Source organism: Salmo salar, chromosome 22, assembly GCF_965601325.2.
Source record: "Salmo salar chromosome 22, fSalSal1, whole genome shotgun sequence".
Lineage (NCBI taxonomy): Eukaryota > Metazoa > Chordata > Actinopteri > Salmoniformes > Salmonidae > Salmo > Salmo salar.
This window is the reverse complement of record NC_138312.1, coordinates 47442343-47470334: the sequence shown is the minus strand read 5'-3', so window position 1 is coordinate 47470334 and position 27992 is coordinate 47442343. Positions and strand designations below refer to the sequence as shown.

The 27992-nt window shown below is 42.6% G+C and overlaps 1 protein-coding gene across 3 annotated transcripts in view; it reads left to right on the top strand.

Annotated features, from left to right (window-relative positions):
* The window catches only part of LOC106583586 (plexin-A1), a 373995-nt gene that overhangs the window by 308918 nt on the left and 37085 nt on the right, over window positions 1-27992 (top strand). For 2 of the 3 annotated variants that reach the window (XM_014167946.3, XM_082967657.1), the window contains exons 17-18: window positions 12527-12620; window positions 17565-17801. In XM_014167946.3, coding sequence (XP_014023421.2) covers window positions 12527-12620; window positions 17565-17801 — 331 coding nt within the window. Of the gene's footprint in view, window positions 1-1020; window positions 1446-12526; window positions 12621-17564; window positions 17802-27992 lie in introns of those variants that run through there. The other variant, XM_045705581.2, reaches the window with a different exon arrangement.

The window sequence follows — 27992 nt, the reverse complement described above, 5'->3', positions numbered from 1 at the left end:
CTGTAGTGACTCCTCTAGCACTGAGATGCAGTGCCTTAGATCGCTGCGCCACTTGGGAGACCCATATGGAATCATATAGGAACCAAAAATAGGGTTAAACAAATCAAAATATATTTATATTTGAGATTCTTCAAAGTAGCCACCCTTTGCCTGGATGACAGCTTTGCACACTCTTGGCATTCTCTCAACCAGCTTTATGACCTGGAATGAATTTAACAGGTGTGCTTTGTTAAATGTTAATTTATGGAATTTCTTTCCTTTATGTGTTTGAGCAAATCAGTTGTGTAGTGACAAGGTAGGGGTGGTATACAGAAGATAGCCCTATTTGGTAAAAGACCAAGTCCATATTATGGCAAGAACAGCTCAAAAAAGCAAAGAGAAACGACAGTCCATCATTACTTTAAGACATGACGGTCAGTCAATTCTGCAGTCGCAAAAACCATCAAGCACTATGATGAAACTGGCTCTCATAAGGACCGCCACAGGAAAGGAAGACCTCTGCTGCAAAGGATACGTTCATTAGACTTACCAGCCTCACAAATTGCAGCCAAAATAAATGCTTCACAGAATTCAAGTAATAGACACATCTCAACATCAACTGTTCAGAGGAGACTGTGTGAATCAGGCCTTCATGGTCAAATTGCTGCAAAGAAACCACTACTAAAGGACACCAATCAGAAGATGAGACTTGCTTGGGCCTAAAAACACGAGCCAAGGACACAAGACTGGTGGAAATCTGTCTTTTTATCTGATTAGTCCAAATTTGAGATTTTTGGTTCCAACCGCCGTGTCTTTGTGAGATGCAGAGTAGGTGAACGGATGATCTTTAGATCTGTGGTTCCCACCGTGAAGCACGGAGGAGGAGTTGTGATGGTGTGGGGGTGCTTTACTGTTGACACCTTCAGTGATTTATTTAGAATTCAAGGCATACTAAATCAGCTTGGCTACCACAGCATTCTGCAGCAATACACCATCCCATCTGGTTTGCGCTTAGTGGGACTATAATTTGTTTTTCCACAGGACAATCAACCAACACACTAAGGGCTATTTGACCAAGAATGAGAGTGATGGTGTGCTGCATCAGATGACCTGGCCTACACAATCACCTGACTTCAACCCAATTGATGGTTTGGGAGGAGTTGGACCGCAGGGTGAAGGAAAAGCAGCCAACAAGTGCTCAGCATATGTGGGAACTCCTTCAAGACCTTTGGAAAAGCATTCCAGGTGAAGCTGGTTGAGAGAATGCCAAGAGACTGCAAAGCTGTCACCCAGGCAAAGGGTGGCTGCTTTGAATAATCTCAACCAGCTTTTGTTGAACACTTTTTTGGTTACTACATGATTCCATATATGTGTTGTTTAATAGCTTTGATGTCTTCACTGTCATTCTACAATGTAGAAAATAGTGAAAATAAAGAGAAACCCTTGAATGAGTAGGTGTGTCCAAACATGACTGGTCGTGTTAATTTAAAAAATATATATTTTCTTTCATTATTTTCTCCTAACCCTACCACCCCTGTTTAAATTGGAGTAAACTAATGAACAACCGCACTTAGTCAGCTACTTACAGCTTATACATACTGTATACATTTTTCTGACACAATGTATTTTACAGAAGTGATCTCTTTTTGGAACACGCTCTATGTGCCACCTGTCTTGCAATGCATTTTAAATACTGTACATAATAGGTATTAAAAGGACACTTCTGGGGGGGTTGGGTTAAATGCAGAAGACACATTTCAGTTGAATGCATTCAGTTGTACAACTGACTTTGTACAACTGACTAGGTATCCCCCTTTCCCCTTCCCCAACACTTTTCAACTGAATACTCATATTTTTTACTACATGTATGGTGCTACTGGACATAATGGATATGAATTTAAAAAGTGATGAAGTGCACCTTTTAATATGCATTTATAGGTGCTTATAAGGACCCATAGAGATTGTAGATTGAAAACAAGTTCAATGGGGAGTGGATCCAGGTGAGGACACAATGTTCTTTAGCACTCACAAGGTGAAATTGACCCTAGATGCTGATCCTGGGTCAGTTTTGCATTTTCCCCACTAATGGTTAAGTTTGAGGGAGGGGAATCTGATTCTAGATCTGTACCTAGAGGAAACTTAATTTGAATAGGCTCTGAATAAGCTGTGTAGCTCCGAGACAAGAAGGCAGTGCTCTTTGAAAAGGGTTGGTGAGAGAAAAAAGCAGCAACCACTTGAAAAAAAAGAAAGAAAAAGCCCTGCCCCGCCCTCCCTTTGGCAAATCCGACCACGATGCCATCTTGCTCCTACCGTCTTATAGGCAGAAACTCAAACAGGATGTACCAGTGACTAGAACCATTCAACACTGTTCTGACCAATCGGAATCAACGCTTCAAGATTGTTTTGTTCACGCAGACTGGGATATGTTCCTGTCAGCCTCAGAGAATAACATCGACCTACAGTGAGGGGAAAAAGTATTTGATCCCCTGCTGATTTTGTACGTTTGCCCACTGACAAAGAAATGATCAGTCTATAATGTTAATGGTAGGTTTATTTGAACAGTGAAAGACAGAATAACAACAAAAGAAATCCAGAAAAAACGCATGTCAAAAATGTTATAAATTGATTTGCATTTTAATGAGGGAAATAAGTATTTGACCCCCTCTCAATCAGAAAGATTTCTGGTTCCCAGGTGTCTTTTATACAGGTAACGAGCTGAGATTAGGAGCACACTCTTAAAGGGAGTGCTCCTAATCTCAGTTCGTTACCTGTATAAAAGACACCTGTCCACAGAAGCAATCAGATTACAATCTCTCCACCATGGCCAAGACCAAAGACCTTTCCAATGATGTCAGGGACAAGATTGTAGACCTACACAAGGCTGGAATGGGCTACAAGACCATCGCCAAGCAGCTTGGTGAGAAGGTGACAACAGTTGGTGCGATTATTCGCAAATGGAAGAAACACAAAAGAACTGTCAATCTCCCTCGGCCTGGGGCTCCATGCAAGATCTCACCTCGTGGAGTTGCAATGATCATGAGAACGGTGAGGAATCAGCCCAGAACTACACGGGAGGATCTTGTCAATGATCTCAAGGCAGCTGGGACCATAGTCACCAAGAAAACAATTGGTAACACACTACGCTGTGAAGGACTGAAATCCTGCAGCGCCCGCAAGGTCCCCCTGCTCAAGAAAGCACATATACATGCCCGTCTGAAGTTTGCCAATGAACATCTGAATGATTCAGAGGACAACTGGGTGAAAGTGTTGTGGTCAGATGAGACCCAAATTGAGCTCTTTGGCATCAACTCGCTGTGTTTGGAGGAGGAGGAATGCTGCCTATGACCCCAAGACACCATCCCCACCGTCAAACATGGAGGTGGAAACATTATGCTTTGTGGGTGTTTTTCTGCTAAGGGGACAGGACAACTTCACCGCATCAAAGGGACGATGGACGGGGCCATGTACCGTCAAATCTTGGGTGAGAACATCCTTCCCTCAGCCAGGGCATTGAAAATGGGTCGTGGATGGGTATTCCAGCATGACAATGACCCAAAACTCACGGCCAAGGCAACAAGGAGTGGCTCAAGGAGAAGCACATTAAGGTCCTGGAGTGGCCTAGCCAGTCTCCAGACCTTAATCCCATAGAAAATCTGTTGAGGGAGCTGAATGTTCGAGTTGCCAAACGTCAGCCTCGAAACCTTAATGACTTGGAGAAGATCTGCAAAGAGGAGTGGGACAAAATCCCTCCTGAGATGTGTGCAAACCTGGTGGCCAACTACAAGAAACGTCTGACCTCTGTGATTGCCAACAAGGGTTTTGCCACCAAGTACTAAGTCATGTTTTGCAGAGGTGTTAAATACTTATTTCCATCATTAAAATGCAAATCATTTCATAAGATTTTTGACATGCGTTTTTCTGGATTTTTTTGTTGTTATTCTGTCTCTCACTGTTCAAATAAACCTACCATTAAAGTTATAGACTGATCATTTCTTTGTCAGTGGGAAAACGTACAAAATCAGCAGGGGATCAAATACTTTTTTCCCTCACTGTATACACTGACTTGGTGAGTGAATTTATAAGGAAGTGCATTGGAGATGTACCCACTGTGACTATTAAAATCTATCCTAACCAGAAACCATGGCTGGATGGTGCCATTCGCACAAAACTGAAAATGCGAACCACTGCATTTAACCATGGAAAGAGGTCTGGGAATATGCCTGAATATAAACAGTGTAGTTATTCCCTACGCAAGGCAATCAAACAAGCGAAATGCTGGTACAGGGACAAAGTGGAGTCGCAATTCAACAGCTCAGACACAAGACGTATGTGGCAGGGTCTACAGGAAATCACAGACTACAAAAAGTCAACCAGCCACGTCACGGACACCGACGTCACACTTCCAGACAAACCACCGTCGCGGACCGCTAACAAGAACAATGTAATCGCCATCACACTGCACACTGCTCTATTCCTATGTAAGATTGCTGTTCATTGACTACAGCTCAGCATTCAACACCATACTACCCTCCAAGCTCATCATCAAGCTGGAAGCCCTGGGCCTCAACCCCGCCCTGTGCAATTGGGTCCTGGACTTTCTGACGGGCCACCCCGCTTGATTACCAACAACGACGAGACAGCCTACAGGGAGGAGGTGAGGGCACTCGGAGTGTGGTGTCAGGAAAACAACCTCTCACTCAATGTCAACAAAACAAAGGATATGAACATGGACTTCAGGAAACAGCAGAGGGAGCACCCCCCTATCCACATACTAGGGACAGCAGTGGAGAAAGTGGAAAGTTTTAAGTTCCTCGGCACACACATCGAGAAACTGAAATGGTCCACCCACACAGACAGTGTGGCAAAGAAGGAGGCTGAAGAAATTTGTCTTATCACCCAAAACCCTGACTAACTTTTACAGATCCACAATCGAGAGTGTCCTGTCGGGCTCTACCACAGCCTGGTACGGCATCTGCTCCGCCCTCAACCGCAAGGCTCTCCAGAGGGTGGTGCGGTCTGCACAACGCTTCACCGGGTGCAAACTACCTGCCCTCCATGACACCTATTGCACCTGATGTCACAGGAAGGCAAAAAAGATCATCAAGGACAACAACCAACTAAGCCACTGCCTGTTCACACCGCTACCATCCAAAAGGCGAGGTCAGTACAGGTGCATCAAAGCTGGGACCGAGAGACTGAAGAACATCTTCTATTTCAAGGCCATCAGACTGCTAAACAGCAATCACTAACTCAGAGAGGCTGCTGCCTACATAGAGACCCAATCACTGGCCACTTTAACAAATAGATCACTAGTCACTTTAAACAATGCCACTTTAAATAATGCCACTTTAATAATGTTTACATATCTTACATTACTCATATCATATGTATATATATATGTTACATTAGTCATATCATATGTATATACTGTTTGTATACCATCTATTGCACTTTGCCTATGCCACTCGGCCATTGCTAATCCATATATTTACAGTTGAAGTCGGAAGTTTACATACACTTAGGTTGGAGTCCTTAAAACTCGTTTTTCAACCACAACAAACTATAGTTGTGGCAAGTCGGTTAGGACATCTACTTTGTGCATGACACAAGTAATTTTTCCAACAATTGTTTACAGACAGAGTATTTCACTTATAATTCACTGTATCACAATTCCAGTGGGTCAGAAGTTTACATACACTAATTTGACTGTGCCTTTTAAACAGCTTGGAAAATTCCAGAAAATTATGTCATGGCTTTACAAGCTTCTGATAGGCTAATTGTCATCATTTGAGTCAATTGGAGGTTTACCTGTGGATGTATTTCAATGCCTACCTTCAAACTCAGTGCCTCTTTGCTTGACATCATGGGAAAATCAAAAGAAATCAGCCAAGACCTCAGAAAACATATTGTAGACCTCCACAAGTCGTTTTCATCCTTGGGAGCAATTTCCAAACGCCAGACGGTCCCATGTTCATCTGTACAAACAATAGTATGCAAGTATAACACCATGGGACCACAGAGCCGTCATACCGCTCAGGAAGGAGATGCATTCTGTCTCCTAGAGAGGAACGTACTTAGGTGCAAAAAGTACAAATCAATCCCAGAACAACAGCTAAACCTTGTGAAGATGCTGGAGGAAACTGGTACAAAAGTATCAATTTCCACAGTAAAACGAGTCCTATATCGACATAACCTGAAAGGCCGCTCAGCAAGGAAGAAGCCACTACACCAACTCCACCATAAAAAAGCCAGACTACGGTTTGCAACTGCACATGGGAGCAAAGATCGTACTTTTTGGAGAAAAGTCCTCTGGTCTGATGAAACAAATATAGAACTGTTTGGCCATAATGACCATCATTATGTTTGGAGGAAAAAGGGGGAAGCTTGCAAGCCGAAGAACACCATCCCAACCGTGAAGCACGGGGGTGGCAGCATCATGTTGTGGGGGTGCTTTGCTGCAGGAGGGACTGGTGCACTTCACAAAATAGATGGCATCAAGAGGAAAGGAAAATTATGTGGATATATTGAAGCAACATCTCAAGACATCTGTCAGGAAGTTAAAGCTTGGTCGCAAATGGGTCTTCCAAATGGACAATGACCCCAAGCATACTTCCAAAGTTGTGGCAAAATGGCTTAAGGACAACAAAGTCAAGGTATTGGAGTGGCTATCACAAAGCCCTGACCTCAATCCCATAGAAAATGTGATGGCAGAATGGAAAAAGTGTGTGCGAGTAAGGAGGCCTACAAACCTGACTCCGTTACACCAGCTCTGTCAGGAGGAATGGGCCAAAATTCACACAACTTATTGTGGGAAGCTTGTGGAAGGCTACCCAAAATGTTTGACCCAAGTTAAACAATTTAAAGGCAATGCTACCAAATACTAATTGAGTGTATGTAAACATCTGACCCACTGGGAATGTGATGAAAGATAAAAAAGCTGAAATAAATCATTCTCTCTACTATTATTCTGACATTTCACATTCTTAAAATAAAGTGCTGATCCTAACTGACCTAAGACAGGGAATTATTTCTAGGATTAAATGTCAGGAAATGTGAAAAACTGAGTTTCAATGTATTTGGCTAAGGTGTATGTAAACTTCCGACTTCAACTATATTTCTTCATATTCTCTTTCGCCCCTTTTAGATTTGTGTCTACTAGGTAGTTGTTGAGGAGGTGTTAGATTACTTGTTAGATATTACTGCACTGTTGGAACCAGAAGCACAAGTATTTCGCTACTCTCGCATTAACATCTGCTGACCGTGTGTGTGACAAATAAAATTTGATACGATAGAGGTGTTCTTGGGAGTGGCATTTTAATCTCCGTAGGGGGAGAGAGACGATCAATAGACTACCGATGAGAGGTGCGAGGAGCTCGGATCTCATTTGGAACAGAGGTGTGAAGTAGTGAAGACGAAAGGAAAAAAAGTTGTTAGCATTATTAGCCTCAGGAGGGGCAGTCACCTCGCTGGCTTTCTCGTTTGCTGTTTGTCTCAATGCTCCCAGAGGATTGGCTGTTCCTCCTCTCGGCCAATCACGGCTTGTGTTTACGGCACAAAGCAATTTTGTCACCACGTCCGCTGCAAACAACAACAGTGGATACGACAAAACACGTGCACAACGCAACGTCGGTGACACGACTCGCACTTGTTACTTTCCAGCTTCTGCTGAGTTACTGGTGTTCAGCCTACGCTATCACAGTGACAGAACAGCACAGCAGAGATGGCACATAGGAATTGGTTGGAGAGATTTACATTTACATTTAAGTCATTTAGCAGACGCTCTTATCCAGAGCGACTTACAAAATGGTGCATTCACCTTATGATATCCAGTGGAACAACCACTTTACAATAGTGCATCTAAATCTTTTAAGGGGGGGGGGTTAGAAGGATTACTTTATCCTATCCTAGGTATTCCTTAAAGAGGTGGGGTTTCAGGTGTCTCCGGAAGGTGGTGATTGACTCCGCTGTCCTGGCGTCGTGAGGGAGCTTGTTCCACCATTGGGGTGCCAGAGCAGCGAACAGTTTTGACTGGGCTGAGCGGGAACTGTGCTTCCTCAGAGGTAGGGGGGCCAGCAGGCCAGTGGTGGATGAACGCAGTGCCCTTGTTTGGGTGTAGGGCCTGATCAGAGCCTGAAGGTATGGAGGTGCCGTTCCCTTCACAGCTCCGTAGGCAATCACCATGGTCTTGTAGCGGATGCGAGCTTCAACTGGAAGCCAGTGGAGAGAGCGGAGGAGCGGGGTGACGTGAGAGAACTTGGGAAGGTTGAACACCAGACGGGCTGCGGCGTTCTGGATGAGTTGTAGGGGTTTAATGGCACAGGCAGGGAGCCCAGCCAACAGCGAGTTGCAGTAATCCAGACGGGAGATGACAAGTGCCTGGATTAGGACCTGCGCCGCTTCCTGTGTGAGGCAGGGTCGTACTCTGCGAATGTTGTAGAGCATGAACCTACAGGATCGGGTCACCGCCTTGATGTTAGTGGAGAACGACAGGGTGTTGTCCAGGATCACGCCAAGGTTCTTAGCACTCTGGGAGGAGGACACAAGGGAGTTGTCAACCGTGATGGCGAGATCATGGAACGGGCAGTCCTTCCCCGGGAGGAAGAGCAGCTCCGTCTTGCCGAGGTTCAGCTTGAGCTGGTGATCCGTCATCCACACTGATATGTCTGACAGACATGCAGAGATGCGATTCGCCGCCTGGTTATCAGAAGGGGGAAAGGAGAAGATTAATTGTGTGTCGTCTGCATAGCAATGATAGGAGAGACCATGTGAGGATATGACAGAGCCAAGTGACTTGGTGTATAGCGAGAATAGGAGAGGGCCTAGAACAGAGCCCTGGGGGACACCAGTGGTGAGAGCGCATGGTGCAGAGACAGATTCTCGCCACGCCACCTGGTAGGAGCGACCTGTCAGGTAGGACGCAATCCAAGCGTGGGCCGCGCCGGAGATGCCCAACTCGGAGAGGGTGGAGAGGAGGATCTGATGGTTCACAGTATCAAAGGCAGCAGATAGGTCTAGAAGGATGAGAGCAGAGGAGAGAGAGTTAGCTTTAGCAGTGCGGAGAGCCTCCGTGACACAGAGAAGAGCAGTCTCAGTTGAATGCCCAGTCTTGAAACCTGACTGATTAGGATCAAGAAGGTAATTCTGAGAGAGATAGCAGGAGAGCTGGCCAAGGACGGCACGTTCAAGAGTTTTGGAGAGAAAAGAAAGAAGGGATACTGGTCTGTAGTTGTTGACATCGGAGGGATCGAGTGTAGGTTTTTTCAGAAGGGGTGCAACTCTCGCTCTCTTGAAGACGGAAGGGACGTAGCCAGCGGTCAAGGATGAGTTGATGAGCGAGGTGAGGAAGGGGAGAAGGTCTGAGAGATGCCTTGACATTCTCACATTATCACAACATTATCACACTGTTACCTGGATTCAGTAGTAGTCAACAACTACTTTTGAACCACTCTCACCACACACTCTTACTTCTTTGACCTCTTTGTCTGTAACAAGTCTTTGATTTAGTGTCTTTACTCTACACCAGGGATGGATGGGCAACTGATGGCCCCTGGGCCGCACTCATTCGGAGTCTCAACTTACTGTTGTGAGTTAGAATAGTATGTGTGTGACAAATTTGTTTGTGCATCTCTTATGTCAGTCACTGATAGTCAATTAGCCCATGTCAGCTAAAACATTTTAGATTGCAAAGTTAGTTTAGCGGCCAGCTATCTAAACTTGTTATCAACTTTGTTTTTAAATGATCTCCTCTGTCAAGAGGGGGGCCACTAAAATGTGTTTTACTTGGTGTGTGTGTGTGTGTGTGTGTGTGTGTGTGTGTGTGTGTGTGTGTGTGTGTGTGTGTGTGTGTGTGTGTGTGTGTGTGTGTGTGTGTGTGTGTGTGTGTGTGTGTGTGTGTGTGTGTGTGTGTGTGTGTGTGTGTGGAGGGGGGGCGAGCAGCTGCAGCCCCTCTTTGCTCTCCAAAGACAAGCAGGTGTGCCTAAAGCTCACTACAATCTTGACGCAAACGCACGATTCAGAGTGTTGCAATGTCATTTTTCGACACAAAAGGGGCAGCTCCTTGTAATATGCTCTGTCATTCAACATACTTTTTTACAACCTGATAATACAGTGGGGGCTATATAGGCTATTCATCAAAGTAGCCTACTTTGCATTGATAACCAAATATAATCTCAGCGACTGTTCAAACAGTAAACCAAACAACAGGAATCCATCCAAAAGGGTATTTGTTTATAAGTAATAACTAGTGATTACAGGCTATTGTGAAATAGTAGAAACTGCTGTAGCCAACTAGCTAGCCATGTGCTTTTTTCTCTGTGAACAAACATGATGACATTCTAGTTTTAGCTGATCTGAGAATGATATGCTGCTTGTGTATTCAAACTGGGATAATGTTTTAGGTTACACTGGCAAGTATAAGAGTATTTGCCAAGGCATATTTTTTTATTTGAAATCTGATTATTTCATATGGAGATGTGCGACGCTGAAAAGGCTAGCTGGCGTGTTATGTTTTTAGCCAGCTAGCCAGGCTGCCAGATAGCTTCTAGTAGGATGGAAAGGCGATTCTTCTTGGCTTTCACAAAGGCTATCACCCCCTTGTGAATGAAAGTGGGAGCGGCGAGGATATCATGTTACCAAAAGGTGTCCGCTATTCCAGAAATCCGACTCCATCCATGTGCACGCACGTAGATCAACGTAGTGAAGTTTGTAGTAACCTTAAGACAAGTTAGTCTGCATGCTAACCAGACAAGCAAGTTGGCCTAATACAAGTTAGCCTGCATGCAAACCAATTCAGGTCTGCCACATTGTGTTACGTCAGTGTGTTTTGGAAAGTTCAGCACCCTGTGGCTATGAGGGGGTGTCGGAGGACGGTAATCTTGCCCATGTTTCCCCTGTCCCTGTTGGTCATTGTTGGGTGAATTAAAAAGGTTCAAGGTTAAAAAGGTCAGAAATGACAGTCTGGATGTGAAAGCTTTTGTTCCAGCCCAGCAGTAACACACCGGTTTCGGACCACGATAAATGTAATCAGGTATGTTAGTGCTGCGCTGGAACAAAAGCCAGCACATCCAGTATACCACCACGTACCTGAGATGGAGAATATCATTTTGGGTTTTAGACATTGGAGGTGTTCATTGAGGTAATAATCAAGTATTCTGGTCCCTTCCACGAAGCACTATTAGAGTTTAAACAAGCTTTTAATATGCAAGTAAGAGCCTTAGTGTTACCATCATTATCTGTGATAGAGTGCATAAAACAGATCAAATACTCTACATTGAGAGTGGTCATTAACATTAATGCCATAGCTGGAGGATCTTTTTCACTTGGATTAAAATGAAATGTATTCGGCAAGCGCATGGTTCTCTGGAAGATATGGGATTCGTCCAAAATGACTCCCTGTTCCCTACATCAGTGGTTGTCAAACCTCTCATCAGGGACTCCCAGCTGTTCCATGTATTTGATATTTTCCAGAGCTAGCACAACTGATTCAACTTGTCAACTAACCATCAAGCACTTGACTAGTTGAATCAGGTGAGCTAGTTCAGGACTACAACAAAATTGTGAAATGTTTGGGGTTCCCCAAGGAAATGTTTAAGAAGCACTGCCCTAAATAGTGCACTACTTTTGACCAGAGCCCTATGGGTCCATTTGGGACACACACTGTGCCTTCTCTAATCTTATAAAAGACAGGAATCGCAGTGAAGTTCCCTTGTTGAATGTTTTTACACGATCTAGCAGTGAATAGGATTACCGTCATTTCCAGATTATTAAGCGCACCTGAATATAAGCCGCACCCACTGAATTAATTTTTTATTTTGAACATAAATAAGCCGCACATGTCTATAAGCTGCAGGTGCCTACCGGTACATTGAAACAAATTAACTTTACACACGCTTTAACGAAACACGGCTTGTAACAAAAATAAATAGGCTTTAACGAAACACGGCTTGTAACAAAAATAAATAGGCTTTAACGAAACACGGCTTGTAACAAAAAATAAAAAAAATAGCAGTAAGCTTTAGTTGTCTTTTTGCACTGAGTCAATTCCTCACGCTGCTGTTTCCAACGTCTTATCATCGACTCATTAAAGACCAAGCTCCCATACAGCAGCTCTATTTCCTTTTCCAACAGCCAGATCAATCGCCTTCAACTTGAAAGCTGCATCATATGCATTTCTCTGTGTCTTTGCCATGATGAGGGTGACAAAATGACTACCGTAATCAGAATGATGGGAAGTTTGAGAGTGCTCGATTTAATCTAAACAGTAAACAAAAAAGTTGTTTGACCTTAACCCGTTCGGCAATTTCATTGGTTTAATGAAAGCTTCATGCCGCCAAAAAACTGAGCACGTCACAGAATGTGTTTTTTTGGATTATTTTTTTTTAAAGCGGGTAAAATCCATATATTAGCCGCGTCATTGTTTAAGCCGCGAGGTTCAAAGCCTGGGAAAAAAGTTGCGGCTTATAGTCCGGAATTTACGGTATGTTATTGTAATGTTTGAGGGTGGATGTGCTGTTATGGGTGTTGTTGTTGACTGTTTCTTCTTCTGCAGTGGCGGCACCATGTTGACCGTCACCGGCACCAACCTGGCTACCATCAAGGAGCCCAAGATGAGAGCCAAGTATGGGAAAGCCCAATCTGTAAACGTGAGTACTACTGACCTAACACACACACACACACACACACACACACACACACACACACACACACACACACACACACACACACACACACACACACACCTGACCCAGTGGTCACCCGGCCCTGGGCCTATTTATGGGTGTCTGTACGTGTTGTCGTTTTTTTTTACACTGAACAAAAATATAAACGCATAATGTAAAGTGTTGGTCCCATGTTTCATGAGCTGAAATAAAAGATCCCAGACATTTTCCATACACACAAAAATAGAATTTCTCTCAAATGTTGTGCACAAATTTGTTTATATCTCTGTTAGTGAGCATTTCACCTTTGCCAAGATAAACCATCCACCTGACAGGTGTGGCATATCAAGAAGCTGATTAAACAGTATGATCACTACACAGGTGCACCTTGTGCTGGGATCAATAAAAGGCCATTCTAAAATGTGCAGTTATGTCACACAACCGACATACCACAGAAGTTTTGAGGGGGCGTGCATTTGGCATGCTGACTGCAGGAATGTCCACCAGAGCTGTTGCCAGAGAAATTAGTGTTCATTTCTCTACCATAAGCTGCCTCCAATGTCGTTTTAGAGAATTTGACAGTACGTCCAACTGGCCTCACAACCGCAAACCACGTGTATGGCGTTGTGTGGGCGAGCAGCTTGCTGATATCAACTTTGTGAACAGAGTGCACCATGGTGGCGGTAGAGTTATGGTATGGGCAGGCATAAGCTACAGACAACGAATACAATTGCATTTTATCAATGGCAATTTGAATGCACAGAGATACCATGACGAGATCCTGAGGCTCATTGTTGTGCCATTCAGCCGCCGCCATCACCTCATGTTTTAGCATGATAATGCATGGCCCCATGTCACAAGGAACGGAACACAATTCCTGGAAGCTGAAAATGTCCCAGTTCTTCCATGGCCTGCATACTCACCAGACATGTCACCATTTGAGCATGTTTAGGATGCTTTGGATTAACATGTACAACAGCGTGTTCCAGTTCCCGCCAATATCCAACAACTTTGTACAGCCATTGAAGAGGAGTGGGACATTACACAGGCCACAATCAACAGCCCAATCAACTCTATGCGAAGGAGATGTGTTATGCTGCGTGAGGCAAATGGTGGTCACACCAGATACTGACTGGTTTTCTGATGTATCTGTGACTAACAAATCCATAGATTAGGGCCTAATGAATGTATTTCAATTGACTGATTTCCTGAACTATAACTCAGTAAAAACATAGATATTGTTGCATTTTACTTTTATATTTTGTTCAGTTGAAGTTAAATCTCCTTTTCGCATGTTAACCTTTGAAATGTCAACCTGCAATTAACCCAGTCTGTCTGGCAATCCCTCCATCCCTCCTTCACCTACAGTAGCACCACAGGGCTAGGCTAACCTTTTGTATTTTAGTCTCCCCTCCCCATTCCCCCTCTCTCTCGCTACCTGAAGAAAACATCCCGACCAAAACAACGGGTATTTTCCTGCTCTGTCCCTTTCCCGTGTCATTTTTATCCGTCTCCCCTTTTCATTGACCTATAAATACTGCTTCCATGTCTCCCCTGTGCAATTTTATACCCCGTTAGCTTACACAAGCTAATGCGCCGTGATTACTTAGCATTCCAGAGGGGAGGTTGGAAGGCATGTTCTGGAAAAGCAGCGAGTCTAGAGATAACCCAAACGATTCCATAGCGAGCTTTTAGCATTGTGTGTTAGTGTCAGTCTCACAAACCGTGTGTCTTTATACAGTGCATTCGGAAAGTATTCAGAACCCTTGACTTTTTCAAAGTTTTGTTACATTACAGCCTTATCCTAAAATGGATTACATAGTTTTTTTCCTTCATCAAAGCAAATTGCTGCACCTTCGGCAGCGAGTACAGCCTTCAGTATTTTGGGGTATGACGCTACAAGCTTGGCACACCCGTGTTTGGGGAGTTTATTCTCTGCATATCCTCTCAAGATCTGTCAGGTTGGATGGGGAGCTTTGCTGCACAGCTATTTTCAGATCTTTCCAGAGATGTTCGATCGGGTTCAAGTCCGGGCTCTGGCTGGGCCACTCAAGGACATTTAAAGACTTGTCTCGAAGCCACTCCTGTGTTGTCTTGGCTGTGGGCTTAGGGTTGCTGTCCTGTTGGAAGGTTAACATTTGTCCCAGTGTGAGGTCCTGAGCGCTCTGGAGCAGGTTTTCATCAAGGATCTCTGTTCTTTGTTGCGTTCATCTTTGCCTCGATCCTGACTAGTCTCCCAGTCCCTGCCACAGAAAAACATCCCCACAGCATGCTGCCACCACCATGCTTCACCGTTGGGATGGTGTCAGGTTTCCTCCAGACGTGACGCTTGGCATCCAGGCCAAAGAGTTCAATCAGTGCTGCAGAGATGGTTGTACTTCTGGTAGCTTCTCGCATCTCCACAGAGGAACCAGGTTCTTTGTCACCTCCCTGACCAATTCCCTTCTCCCCGATTGCTCAGTTTGGTCAGGCGGCTAGCTCTAGGAAGAGTTTTGGTGGTTCCAAACTTCTTCCATTTAAGAATAATGGAGGCCACTGTGTTCTTGGGTATCCTTCCCTAGATCTGTGCCTCAACACAATCCTGTCTCGGAGCTCTACGGACAATTCTTTCAACCTCATGGCTTGGTTATTGCTCTGACATGCACTGTCAACTGTGGGACCTTATATAGACAGGTGTGTGCCTTTCCAAATCATCTCCAATCAATTAATATGACCACAGGTGGACTCCAATCAAGTTGTAGAAACATCTCAAGGATGATCAATGTAAACAGGATGCACCTGAGCTCGATTTTGACTCTGATAGCAAAGGATCTGAATACTTATATAAATAAGGTATTTCTGTTTATATTTTTAATACATTTGAAAACATTTCTAAAAACCAGTTTTCACTTTGTCAATATGGGGTTTTGTGTGTAGATTGCTGATGAAAATGTTTTATTTAATCCATTTTGGAATAAGGCTGTAAAGTAACAAAATGTGAAAAAGGGAAGTGGTCTGAATACTTTCCGAATGCATTGTATGTCCTTGCTGTCGCATGGTGTCTAGTCTTTATATGTCCTTACTGTCTCATGTTGTCATGTCTTTATACTGTATGTCCTTGCTGTCTCAATTTGTCTTGTCTTTATTCTGTATGTCCTTACTGTCTCATGTTGTCTAGTCATTATATGTCCTTACTGTCTCATGTTGTCTTCATATGTCAGTACTGTCTCATGTTGTCTTGTTTCTGTATGTCCTTACTGTCTCATGTTGTCTTTATTCTGTATGTCCTTACTGTCTCATGTTGTCTTTATTCTGTATGTCCTTACTGTCTCATGTTGTCTTTATTCTGTATGTCCTTACTGTCTCATGTTGTCTTTATTCTGTATGTCCTTACTGTCACATGCTGTCTTTATTCTCTATGTCCTTACTGTCTCATGTTGTCTTTATTCTGTATGTCCTTACTGTCTCATGTTGTCTTTATTCTCTATGTCCTTACTGTCTCATGTTGTCTATATTCTGTATGTCCTTACTGTCACATGCTGTCTTTATATGTCCTTACTGTCTCATGCTGTCTTTATGTCCTTACTGTCTCATGCTGTCTTTATATGTCCTTACTGTCACATGCTGTCTTTATATGTCCTTACTGTCACATGTTGTCTTTATATGTCCTTACTGTCACATGCTGTCTTTATATGTCCTTACTGTCACATGTTGTCTTTATATGTCCTTACTGTCACATGCTGTCTTTATATGTCCTTACTGTCACATGATGTCTTTATATGTCCTTGTTGTCACATGTTGTCTTTATATGTCCTTACTGTCACATGCTGTCTTTATATGTCCTTACTGTCACATGTTGACTTTGTCTTTTCTGTCTCAGGTTGTCTATGTCCTTTATGTCTCATGTCATCTTGTCTTTATATGTCCTTACTGTGTCATTTTGTCTAGTCTTTATATGTCCTTGCTGTCTCATGTTGTCTTGTCCTTATATCCCCTTACTGTCTCATGTTGTCTTCGTCTGCATTGAAGGAGAGGAGAATGTTTAGCCCACGGGCAAACTGTAAGATATGGTATCACCATTGATGTAACTCAGCCCTTTTGGTTTTCTGTTTGTTGTTTACATTTTATTCAGTGTCCATAATGAACCTATCCACCGTTTTCACTCAGCTCAGACGTTACACTGCTATTTGGTTTGGTTATGTTTTTTTGAACATGTGTTTGTTTGCATTGTGGAATTTATCGCTTTGTTTTACATGTCAGTATAGTGTACATATTGAACATATCCATCCTCCATTCTCTCTTTTCCCCTTTAAGCTTTTTGTTTTATGTTTTTTGTTTACAGTTTGTTTACATTAGGGAAGCTATACACTGAGTGTACAAAACATTAGGAACAGCTGCTCTTTCCATGAAATAGACTGACCAGGTGTATCCAGTCACCTGTTAAATCCACAAATCAAGGAGAGGAGACAGGTTAAAGAGGGATTTTTAAGCATTGAGACAATTGAGACATGGATTGTATATGTATGACATTCAGAGGGTGAATGGGCAAGACAAAATATTTAAGTGATTTTGAAGAGGGAATAGTAGTAGGTGCCAGGTGCATCGGTTTGAGTGTGTCAAGAACTGCAACCCTGCTGCGTTTTTCACACTCAACAGTTTCCTGTGTGTATCAAGAATGGTCCTCTACCAAAGGACATCCAGCCATCTTGACACAACTGTGGGAAGCATTGGAGTCAACATGGGCCAGCATCCCTGTGGAACGCTTTTGACACCTTGTAAAGTCCATGCCCCAACGAATTGAGACTTCTGAGGGCAAAAGGGGGTGCATCTCAATATTAGGAAGGTGTTCCTAATGTTTGTACGCTCAGTGTATACACTTTTGACTACATGTCAGTGTACTGTGCATAATGAATATATGTATACAACATCCTCTCTCTTCTCATTCTTCAGAACTGCACAGTGCTCAACAACACTGTGATGATGTGTCTTGCGCCCTCTCTGGCCTTCTCTGAGAAGGGTTTCTCAGAGACAGGCAGCAATCCCGACGAGATCGGCTTCATTATGGACGACGTGCGCACCACGCTTGTGGTCAATGAGACGTTCAGCTTCTACCCAGACCCTGTGATCGAGCCGCTCAGTGCCACGGGCCTGCAGGAGCTCAAGCCCAGCTCCCCGCTCATCCTCAAGGTGAGACTATGGTGGAAAAGGGGTTTCTCTGGTTTGGAGAGTGGGGCCCACGGTGGAGGAGGGTTCTGGAGTGGAGGAGGGTTCCAGGGTGGAGGTGGGAGATTCTGAGTAGTCCCAGGGTGGAGGAGTGTTATTGTGTGGAGCGTGTGGCGCAGGTGGAGGGAAGAAAGTGAACCAAGGTGGAGGAGATATTTTCTTGTGTGGAGATTCCATGAACGAGTTGAGTTCTGGGGTGCAGAGTGAGGCCCAGGGTGATGGAGAGTCCTTTGATGGAGCATGAGGAGGGTTAAAGAGATACATTTGTATCTTAGGGAGGAGAAATGACACATTACGTATGTATGGCACCAGGTTCAATGTGAACATCTCACTGTAAACTTCAATATCTACAACCAACTCAACTTAACCTCACAGCGGCATCCAATGCAATATATTTCTGGAATGACACTGATAGAAATGTAAATTGCCTTTGTGTTCTCAAAACATTCATTCAGAAATAGTGACCCTATTTATTTGTTCCCTACTACCCTTGGAGCTTTTGGCTTTCCAAAAGAACGGTTTGAGACTTGGCGACACCATAAAAGGCGTTATCTGTGCCGCGATAGGGCGAGAGCCCTATGAAAAACTACTGTCTAAAAAAAGTGAGGAAAAATGTATATTTATCCAAATCCACCACAGATATGCCTCCTGCTCCTATTCCCAGAGCGAGTTCACAGCCAAATGTTCACCTTATACCAGAGCCATTCTCAACGCCTTTGAATCCGCTTTTTTTTTTTTAAATCCTCACTCGCTTATTTTGTCATCTCACCTCTCCCCCTGAACTTCAAAGCCGTTCCACTGAAAAAAACTCCACTGTGATTAGGGCTGACCCCATTTAGTCGACTGAACAATTGTTTTCCTCACGCAATCACAACACAACATGTTGAATAAACAATGTCACATATTCGGCTGTTTTGAATCTTTGCTATTCTGTAATATAAGCTTTATTATTTATAATAAATCAAATCAAATTTCAAATCAAATTAATTTATATAGCCCTTCTTACATCAGCTGAAGTTTATTTAGTGCTTTATCCAGGTAGCCGGAAAGTAGAGCATTGCAGTAGTCTAACCTAGAAGTAACAAAAGCATGAATACATTTTTCTGCATACATTTTGGAGGGAAAATTTCTGAATTTTGCAATGTTACGTAGATGGAAAAAAGCTGTCGTGAAAACAGTCTTGATATGTTCATCAAAGGAGAGATCAGGGTCCAGAGTAACGCCGAGGTCCTTCACAGTTTTATTTGAGACGACTGTACAACCATCAAGATTAATTGTCAGATCCAACAGAATATCTCTTTGTTTCTTGGGACCTAGAACAAGCATCTCTGTTTTGTCCGAGTTTAAAAGTAGAACGTTTGCAGCCATCCACTTCCTTATATCTGAAACACAGGCTTCCAGCGAGGACAGTTTTGGGGCTTCACCATGTTTCATTGAAATGTACAGCTGTGTGTCATCCACATAGCAGTGAAAGTTAACATTATGTTTTCAAATGACATCCCCAAGAGGTAAAATATATAATGAAAACAATAGTTGTCCTAAAACGGAACCTTGAGGAACACCGAAATGTACAGTTGATTTGTCAGAGGACAAACCATTCACAGAGACAAACTGATATCTTTCCGACAGATAAGATCTAAACCAGGCCAGAACTTGTCCGTGTAGACCAATTTGGGTTTCCAATCTCTCCAAAAGAATGTGGTGATCGATGGTATCAAAAGCAGCACTAAGGTCTAGGAGCACAAGGACAGATGCAGAGCCTCGGTCTGACGCCATTAAAAGGTCATTTACCACCTTCACAAGTGCTGTCTCAGTGCTATGATGGGGTCTAAAACCAGACTGAAGCATTTCGTATACATTGTTTGTCTTCAGGAAGGCAGTGAGTTGCTGCGCAACAGCTTTTTCAATTTTTTGTTGAGAGGAATGGGAGATTTGATATAGGCCGGTTTAGTTTTTTAAGAAATTTTCTTTGTCAAGGTTTGGGTTTTTCAAGAGAGGCTTTATTACTGCCACTTTTAGTGATTTTGCTACACATCCGGTGGATAGAGAGCCATTTATTATTTGCAATATAGGAGGGCCAAGCACAGGAAGCAGCTCTTTCAGTAGTTTAGTTGGAATAGGGTCCAGTATGCAGCTTGAAGGTTTAGAGGCCATGATTATTTACATAATTGTGTCAAGAGATATAGTACTAAAACACTTGAGTGTCTCCCTTGATCCTAGGTCCTGGCAGAGTTGTGCAGACTCAGGACAACTGAGCTTTGGAGGAATACGCAGATTTAAAGAGGAGTCTATAATTTGCTTCCTAATGACCATGATCTTTTCCTCAAAGAAGTTCATGAATTTAATACTGCTGAAAGCCATCCTCTCTTGGCGAATGCTGCTTTTTAGTTAGCTTTGCAACAGTATCAAAAATACATTTTGGATTGTTCTTATTTTCCTCAATTAGGTTGGAAAAATATAATGATCGAGCAGCCGTGAGGGCTCTTCGATACTGCACGGTACTGTCTTTCCAAGCTAGTCGGAAGACTTCCAGTTTGGTGTGGCGCCATTTCCGTTCCAATTTCCTGGAAGCTTGCTTCAGAGCTCGGGTATTTTCTGTATACCAGGGAGCTAGTTTCTCATGACAAATGTTTTTAGTTTTTACGGGTGCAACTGCATCTAGGGTATTGCGCAAGGTTAAATTGAGTTACTCAGTTAGGTGGTTAACTGATTTTTGTCCTCTGACGTCCTTGCGTAGGCAGAGGGAGTCTGGAAGGGTATCAAGGTATCAATCTTTGGGTTGTCTGAGAATTTATAGGACGACTTTTGATGCTCCTTGGTTGGGGTCTGAGCAGATTATTTGTTGCGATTGCAAACGTATTAAAATGGTGGTCCGATAGTCCAGGATTATAAGGAAAAACATTAAGATCCACAACATTTATTCCATGGGACAAAACTAGGTCCAGAGTATGACTGTGGCAGTGAGTTGGTTCGTAGACATGTTGGACAAAACCCACTGAGTCGATAATGGCTCCAAAAGCCTTTTGGAGTGGGTGTGTGGACTTTTCCATGTGAATATTAAAGTCACCAAAAATTAGAATATGATCTGCTATAATACAAGGTCTGATAGGAATTCAGGGAACTCAGTGAGGAACTGTAAACAGGTAGCTGAGCTGACTACACTGACTGTGCTAGTGGCAGACTCCACTAAGCTGGCAGGCTGGCTAACAGCCTGCTGCCTGGCCTGCACCATATTTCATTGTGGAGCTAAGGGAGTTAGAGCCCTGTCTATGTTCGTAGATAAGATGAGAGTACCCCTCCAGCTAGGATGGAGTCCGTCACTCCTCAACAGGCCAGGCTTGGTCCTGTTTGTGGGTGAGTCCCAGAAAGAGGGCCAATTATCTACAAATTCAAATTTTTTGGGAGGGTCAGAAAACAGTTTTCAACCAGCGATTGAGTTATGAGACTCTGCTGTAGAGCTCATCACTCCCCCTAACTGGGAGGGGTCAGAGACAATTACTCGATGCCGACACATCTTTCTAGCTGATTTACACGCTGAAGCTATGTTGCGCTTGGTGACCTCTGACTGTTTCATCCTAACATCGTTGGTGCCGACGTGGATAACAATATCCCTATACTCTCTACACTCGCCAGTTTTAGCTTTAGCCAGCACCATCTTCAGATTAGCCTTAACGTCGGTAGCCCTGCCCCCTGGTAAACAGTGTATGATCACTGGATGATTCGTTTTAAGTCTAATACTGCGGGTAATGGAGTCGCCAATGACTAGGGTTTTCAAATTGTCAGAGCTAATGGTGGGAGGCTTCGGCGTCTCAGACCCCATAACGGGAGGAGCAGAGACCAGAGAAGTCTCGGCCTCCGACTCCGACTCGCTGCTTAATGGGGAGAACCGGTTGAAAGTTTCTGTCGGCTGAATGAGCGACACCGGTTGAGCATTCCTACAGCATTTCCCTCCAAAAGCCATGAGAAAGTTGTCCGGCTGCGTGGACCGTGCGAGGGGATTTATACTACTATCTGTACTTACTGGTGTCACAGACGCTGTTTCATCCTTTCCTACACTGAATTTACCCTTGCCTAACGATTGCGTCTGAAGCTGGGCTTGCAGCACTGCTATCCTCGCCATAAGGCGATCGTTCTCCTGTATATTATGAGTACAGCGACTGCAATTAGAAGGCATCATGTTAACTTCTTACATCTAGACGTTCCGCTAGCTGAACACCTGCTCCAATATCCGATGATAGGCGTGGCGCGAATTACAAATTCCTCAAAAATACAAAAACTTCAATTTTTCAAACATATGACTATTTCACAGCATTTTAAAGACAAGACTCTCCTTTATCTAACCACACTGTCCGATTTCAAAAAGGCTTTACAGCGAAAGCAAAACATTAGATTATGTCAGCAGAGTACCAAGCCAGAAATAATCAGACACCCATTTTTCAAGCTAGCATATAATGTCACAAAAACCCAGAAGACAGCTAAATGCAGCACTAACCTTTGATGATCTTCATCAGATGACACACCTAGGACATTATGTTATACAATACATGCATGTTTTGTTCAATCAAGTTCATATTTATATCAAAAAACAGCTTTTTACATTAGCATGTGACGTTCAGAACTAGCATACCCCCCGCAAACTTCCGGGGAATTTGCTAACAATTTACTAAATTACTCACGATAAACGTTCACAAAAAGCATAACAATTATTTTAAGAATTATAGATACAGAACTCCTCTATGCACTCGATATGTCCGATTTTAAAATAGCTTTTTGGTGAAAGCACATTTTGCAATATTCTAAGTACATAGCCCAGCCATCACGGGCTAGCTATTTAGACACCCGGCAAGTTTAGCACTCACCAATATCAGATTTACTATTATAAAAGTTTGATTACCTTTTGTTGTCTTCGTCAGAATGCACTCCCAGGACTGCTACTTCAATAACAAATGTTGGTTTGGTCCAAAATAATCCATCGTTATATCCGAATAGTGGCGTTTTGTTCGTGCGTCCCAGACACTATCCGAAATGGTAAATCAGGGTCGCGCGCATGGCGCAATTCGTGACAAAAAAATTCTAAATATTCCATTACCGTACTTCGAAGCATGTCAACCGCTGTTTAAAATCAATTTTTATGCAATTTATCTCGTAAAAAAGCGATAATATTCCGACCGGGAATCTCCTTTTCGGCAAACAGAGGAAAAATCACAAAGACGCGGGCGGCCAGGGCACGCGCCTAAGCCCACAGTCCCTTGATCGGCCACTTGAGAAAGGCGATAATGTGTTTCAGCCTGGGGCTGGGATGACGACATTCACGTTTTTCCCGGGCTCTGAGCGCCCATGGAAGACGTAGGAAGTGTCACGTTAGAGCAGAGATCCTTTGTAAAAGATAGAGATGGCAAAGAAGTTCAAGAAATGGTCAGACAGGCCACTTTCTGTAAAGGAATCTCTCAGGTTTTGACCTGCCATTTGAGTTCTGTTATACTCACAGACACCATTCAAACAGTTTTAGAAACTTTGGAGTGTTTTCTATCCAAAGCCAATAATTATATGCATATTCTAGTTACTGGGCAGGAGTAGTAACCAGATTAAATCGGGTACGTTTTTTATCCAGCCGTGAAAATACTGCCCCCTAGCCATAACAGGTTAATGTTACTACTTAGCTTCGGCTGTTGGAGGTCTTGACAAACCATGTCCAGATAAAGCGTCCGGAGTGAAAAAGTTGAATGAAAAAAAGTTGAGTGAGGGAAAAACGAAAAATATAAACGGTAATTTAAAAGTAAAAACCGTAAAGTTGACAGGTAGCAAAGTAAGGTTAGCAACAAAACGCACAGCAACACGTAAATAGAGTTCCAGACACTTGTAGACTCTATGCCAAGGCGCATTGAAGCTTCTCTGGCGGCTCGTGGTGGACCAATGCCCTAATAATAATAAATGTACTGTTTACACTGTTCCAAATTGTCCGAAAAATTATATTTATAATATTAACCCTGCTTTGTCTTTATCTTCTTCTTCTAGATATTATTATATCATCATTAGAATAATAAGTCATGTCGTTATATTAATAGGCTTAGTATAGCAGCCTTGTTTAACCTCTTACATCTAGAGGTTCCGCTAGCGGAACACCTGCTCCAATATCCAATGATAGGCGTGGCGCGAATTACAAATTCCTCAAAAATACAAAAACTTCCATTTTTCAAACATATGACTATTTCACAGCATTTTAAAGACAAGACTCTCCTTTATCTAACCACACTGTCCGATTTCAAAAAGGCTTTACAGCGAAAGCAAAACATTAGATTATGTCAGCAGAGTACCCAGCCAGAAATAATCAGACACCCATTTTTCAAGCTAGCATATAATGTCACAAAAAACAAAACCACAGCTAAATGCAGCACTAACCTTTGATGATCTTCATCAGATGACACTCCTAGGACATTATGTTATACAATACATGCATGTTTTGTTCAATCAAGTTCATATTTATATCAAAAAACAGCTATTTTACATTAGCATGTGACGTTCAGAACTAGCATACCCCCCGCAAACCTCCGGTGAATTTACTAAATTACTCACGATAAACATTCACAAAAACATAACAATTATTTTAAGAATTATAGATACTGACCTCCTTTGTGCAATCGAGGTGTCCGATTTTAAAATAGCTTTTTGGTGAAAGCACATTTTGCAATATTCTGAGTAGATAGCCCAGCCATCACGGCTAGCTATTTAGACACCCACCAAGTTTAGCCCTGACCAAACTCCGATTTACTATTATAAAAGTTTGATTACCTTTGGTGTTCTTCGTCAGAATGCACTCCCAGGACTGCTACTTCAATAACAAATGTTGGTTTGGTCCAAAATAATCCATTGTTATATCCAAATAGCGGCGTTTTGTTCGTGCGTTCAAGACACTATCCGAAGTGTAAATAAGGGTCACGAGCATGGCGCATTTCGTGACAAAAGATTTCTAAATATTCCATTACCGTACTTCGAAGCATGTCAACCGCTGTTTAAAATCAATTTTTATGCCATTTTTCTCGTAAAAAAGCTATAATATTCCGACCGGGAATCTGCGTTTAGGTAAACAGACGAAAGAAAACAAAGCATGGGGTCGACTCGGGCACGCGCCTGAGTCTCACAGTACTGTAACCAGCCACTATCCAAACGCGCTACTTTTTTTCAGCCAGAGCCTGCAAAGCCACGATTCAGCTTTTTGCCGCCTTCTGAGAGCCCATGGGAGCCGTAGGAAGTGTCACGTAACAGCAGAGATCCCCTGTAATGGATAGAGATAATCAAGAAGGGCAAGAAATTGTCAGACAGGGCACTTCCTGCATGGAATCTTATATATATATATATATATATATATATATATATAGTTTGAAGGTAGGCATTGAAATACATCCACAGGTACACCTCCAATTGACTCAAATGTTGTCAATTAGCCTATCAGAAGCTTGTAAATCCATGACATCATTTTCTGGAATTTTCCAAGCTGTTTAAAGGCACAGTCAACTTAGTGTATGTAAACTTCTGACCCACTGGAATTGTGATACAGTGAATTAGAAGTGAAATAATCTGTCTGTAAACAATTGTTAGAAAAATGACTTGTGTCATGCACAAAGTTGATGTCCTAACTGACTTGCCAAAATTATAGTTTGTTAACAAGAAATGTGTGGAGTGGTTGAAAAATGAGTTTTAATGACTCCAACTTAAGTATATGTAAACTTCTGACTTCAACTGTATATGTGTGTGTGTGTGTGTGTGTGTGTGTGTGTGTGTGTGTGTGTGTGTGTGTGTGTGTGTGTGTGTGTGTGTGTGTGTGTGTGTGTGTGTGTGTGTGTGTGTGTGTATATACACACACACACACACACACACATACATACATACATACATACATACAGTACCAGTAAAATAATGTTTGGACACACCTTACCATTCAAGGGTTTTCTTTATTTTTACTATTTTCTGCGTTGTAGAATACTAATGAAGACATTAAAACTATGAAAAAACACATATAGAATCATGTAGTAACCAAAATATATTTGAGATTCTTCAAAGTAGCCTCCCTTTGCCTGGGTGACAGCTTTGCACACTCTTGGCATTCTCTCAACCAGCTTCACCTGGAATGCTTTTCCAACAGTCTTGAAGGAGTTCCCACATATGCTGAGCACTTGTTGGCTGCTTTTCCTTCACTCTCCGGTCCAACTCATCCCAAACCATCTCAATTGGGTTGAGGTCTGGTGATTGTGGAGGCCAGGTCATCTGATGCTGCACTCCATCACTCTCATTCTTGGCCAAATAGCCCTTACACAGGTGTGTTGGGTCATTGTCCTGTTGAAAAACAAATAATAGTCCCACTAAGCGCAAACCAGATGGGATGGCGTATTGCTGCAGAATGCTTTGGTAGCCATGCTTAAGTGTGTTAAGTGTGCCTTGAATTCTAAATAAATCACTGACGGTGTCACCAGCAAAGCACCATCCCACCTCCTCCTCCATGCTTCACGGTGGGAACCACACATGCGGAGATCATCTGTTCACCTACTCTGCATCTCACAAAGACACGGCGGTTGGAACCAATAATCTCACATTTGGACTCATCAGACCAAAGGACAGATTTCCACCGGTCTAATGTCCATTGTTCATGTTTCTTGGCTCAAACAAGTCTCTTCTTATTATTGGTGTCCTTTAGTGGTGGTTTCTTTGCAGTAATCCAACAATGAAGGCCTGATTCACGCAATCTCCTCTGAACAGTTGATGTTGGGATGTGTCTTTTACTTGAACTCTGTGAAGCATTTATTTGGGCTGCAATCTGAGGTGCAGTTAACTCTACTGATCTTATCCTCTGCAGCAGAGGTTACTCTGGGTCTTCCTTTCCTGTGGCAGTCCTCATGAGAGCCAGTTTCATCATAGCTCTTGACGGTTTTTGCGATTGCACTTGATGCAACTTTCAAAGTTTTTGAAATGTTCCTAATTGACTGACCTTCATGTCTTCAGGTAATGATGGATTGTCATTTCTCTTTGCTTATTTGGGCTGTTCTTGCTTTAATATGGACTTGTTTTTTAACCAAATAGAGCTATCTTCTGTATACCACCCCTACCTTGTCACAACACAACTGATTTGCTCAAATGCATTAAGAAGGAAAGAAATTCCACTAATAGCTTTTAACAAGGCACACCTGTTAATTGAAATGCATTCCAGGTGACTACCCCATGAAGCTGGTAGAGAGAATACCAAAAGTGTGCAAAGCTGTCATCAAGGCAAAGGGTGGCTACTTTGAAGAATGTCAAATATAAATATATTTTGATTTTTTTTAACACTTTTTTGGTTAGCAAGCCCTAAGTATACTATGAATGTTGATGATACATAGGAGCGTCATTTGAAATTATTTGGTTTTAAGCCTTCCCCAAAACATAGCCCACCCCTAACCTTAACCCCTTGTAGTAAATTATGCCTATTAACCTTTGAATTGTTTCTGTTTTAACCCTGTAATCATGCCTAATTAACTCCTGTAACCATGCGGAATTAATGCATCAAAAATAGACATTCATACATGACTCAAAGGGCAGTTGGCCGGATTTGAACCCATGCTGACCCTGGCATACATTATGTGTGCTTTGGGAAGTGGTTGTAACCACTGGACCACACAGGCACAAAGGTAACCACTTATTCTGCCTTCAACATATAATAAAACAATTGATCTAAGAACAATTATTTTTTCTAAAGAAAAATGCATCTACCCCCTTCAAATATGTCAATTTATTATAATCTATATAAGAATTCACGAGACACACTATAGCCTGCATGTAGCTTTTCATAAGGTACTGCATTGTATAAAAACACTGCTTCCTACAAATTAATAAAAAATGAAAAGCTGAAATGTCTTGAGTCCATAAGTATTCAACCCCTTGTTATGGCAAGACTAAATAAGTTTAGGAGTAAATATTTGCTTAACAAGTCACATAATAAGTTGCATGGACTCTGTGTGCAATAAAAGTGTTCAACATGATTTTTGAATGACTGCCTCATCTCAGTACCCCACACATACAATTTTCTTGTAAGGTCCCTCAATGAGCAGTAAATTTCAAACAGATTCAACCACAAAGACCAGGGAGGTTTTCCAATGCCTCTCGAAGAGGGGCACTTATTGGTAGATG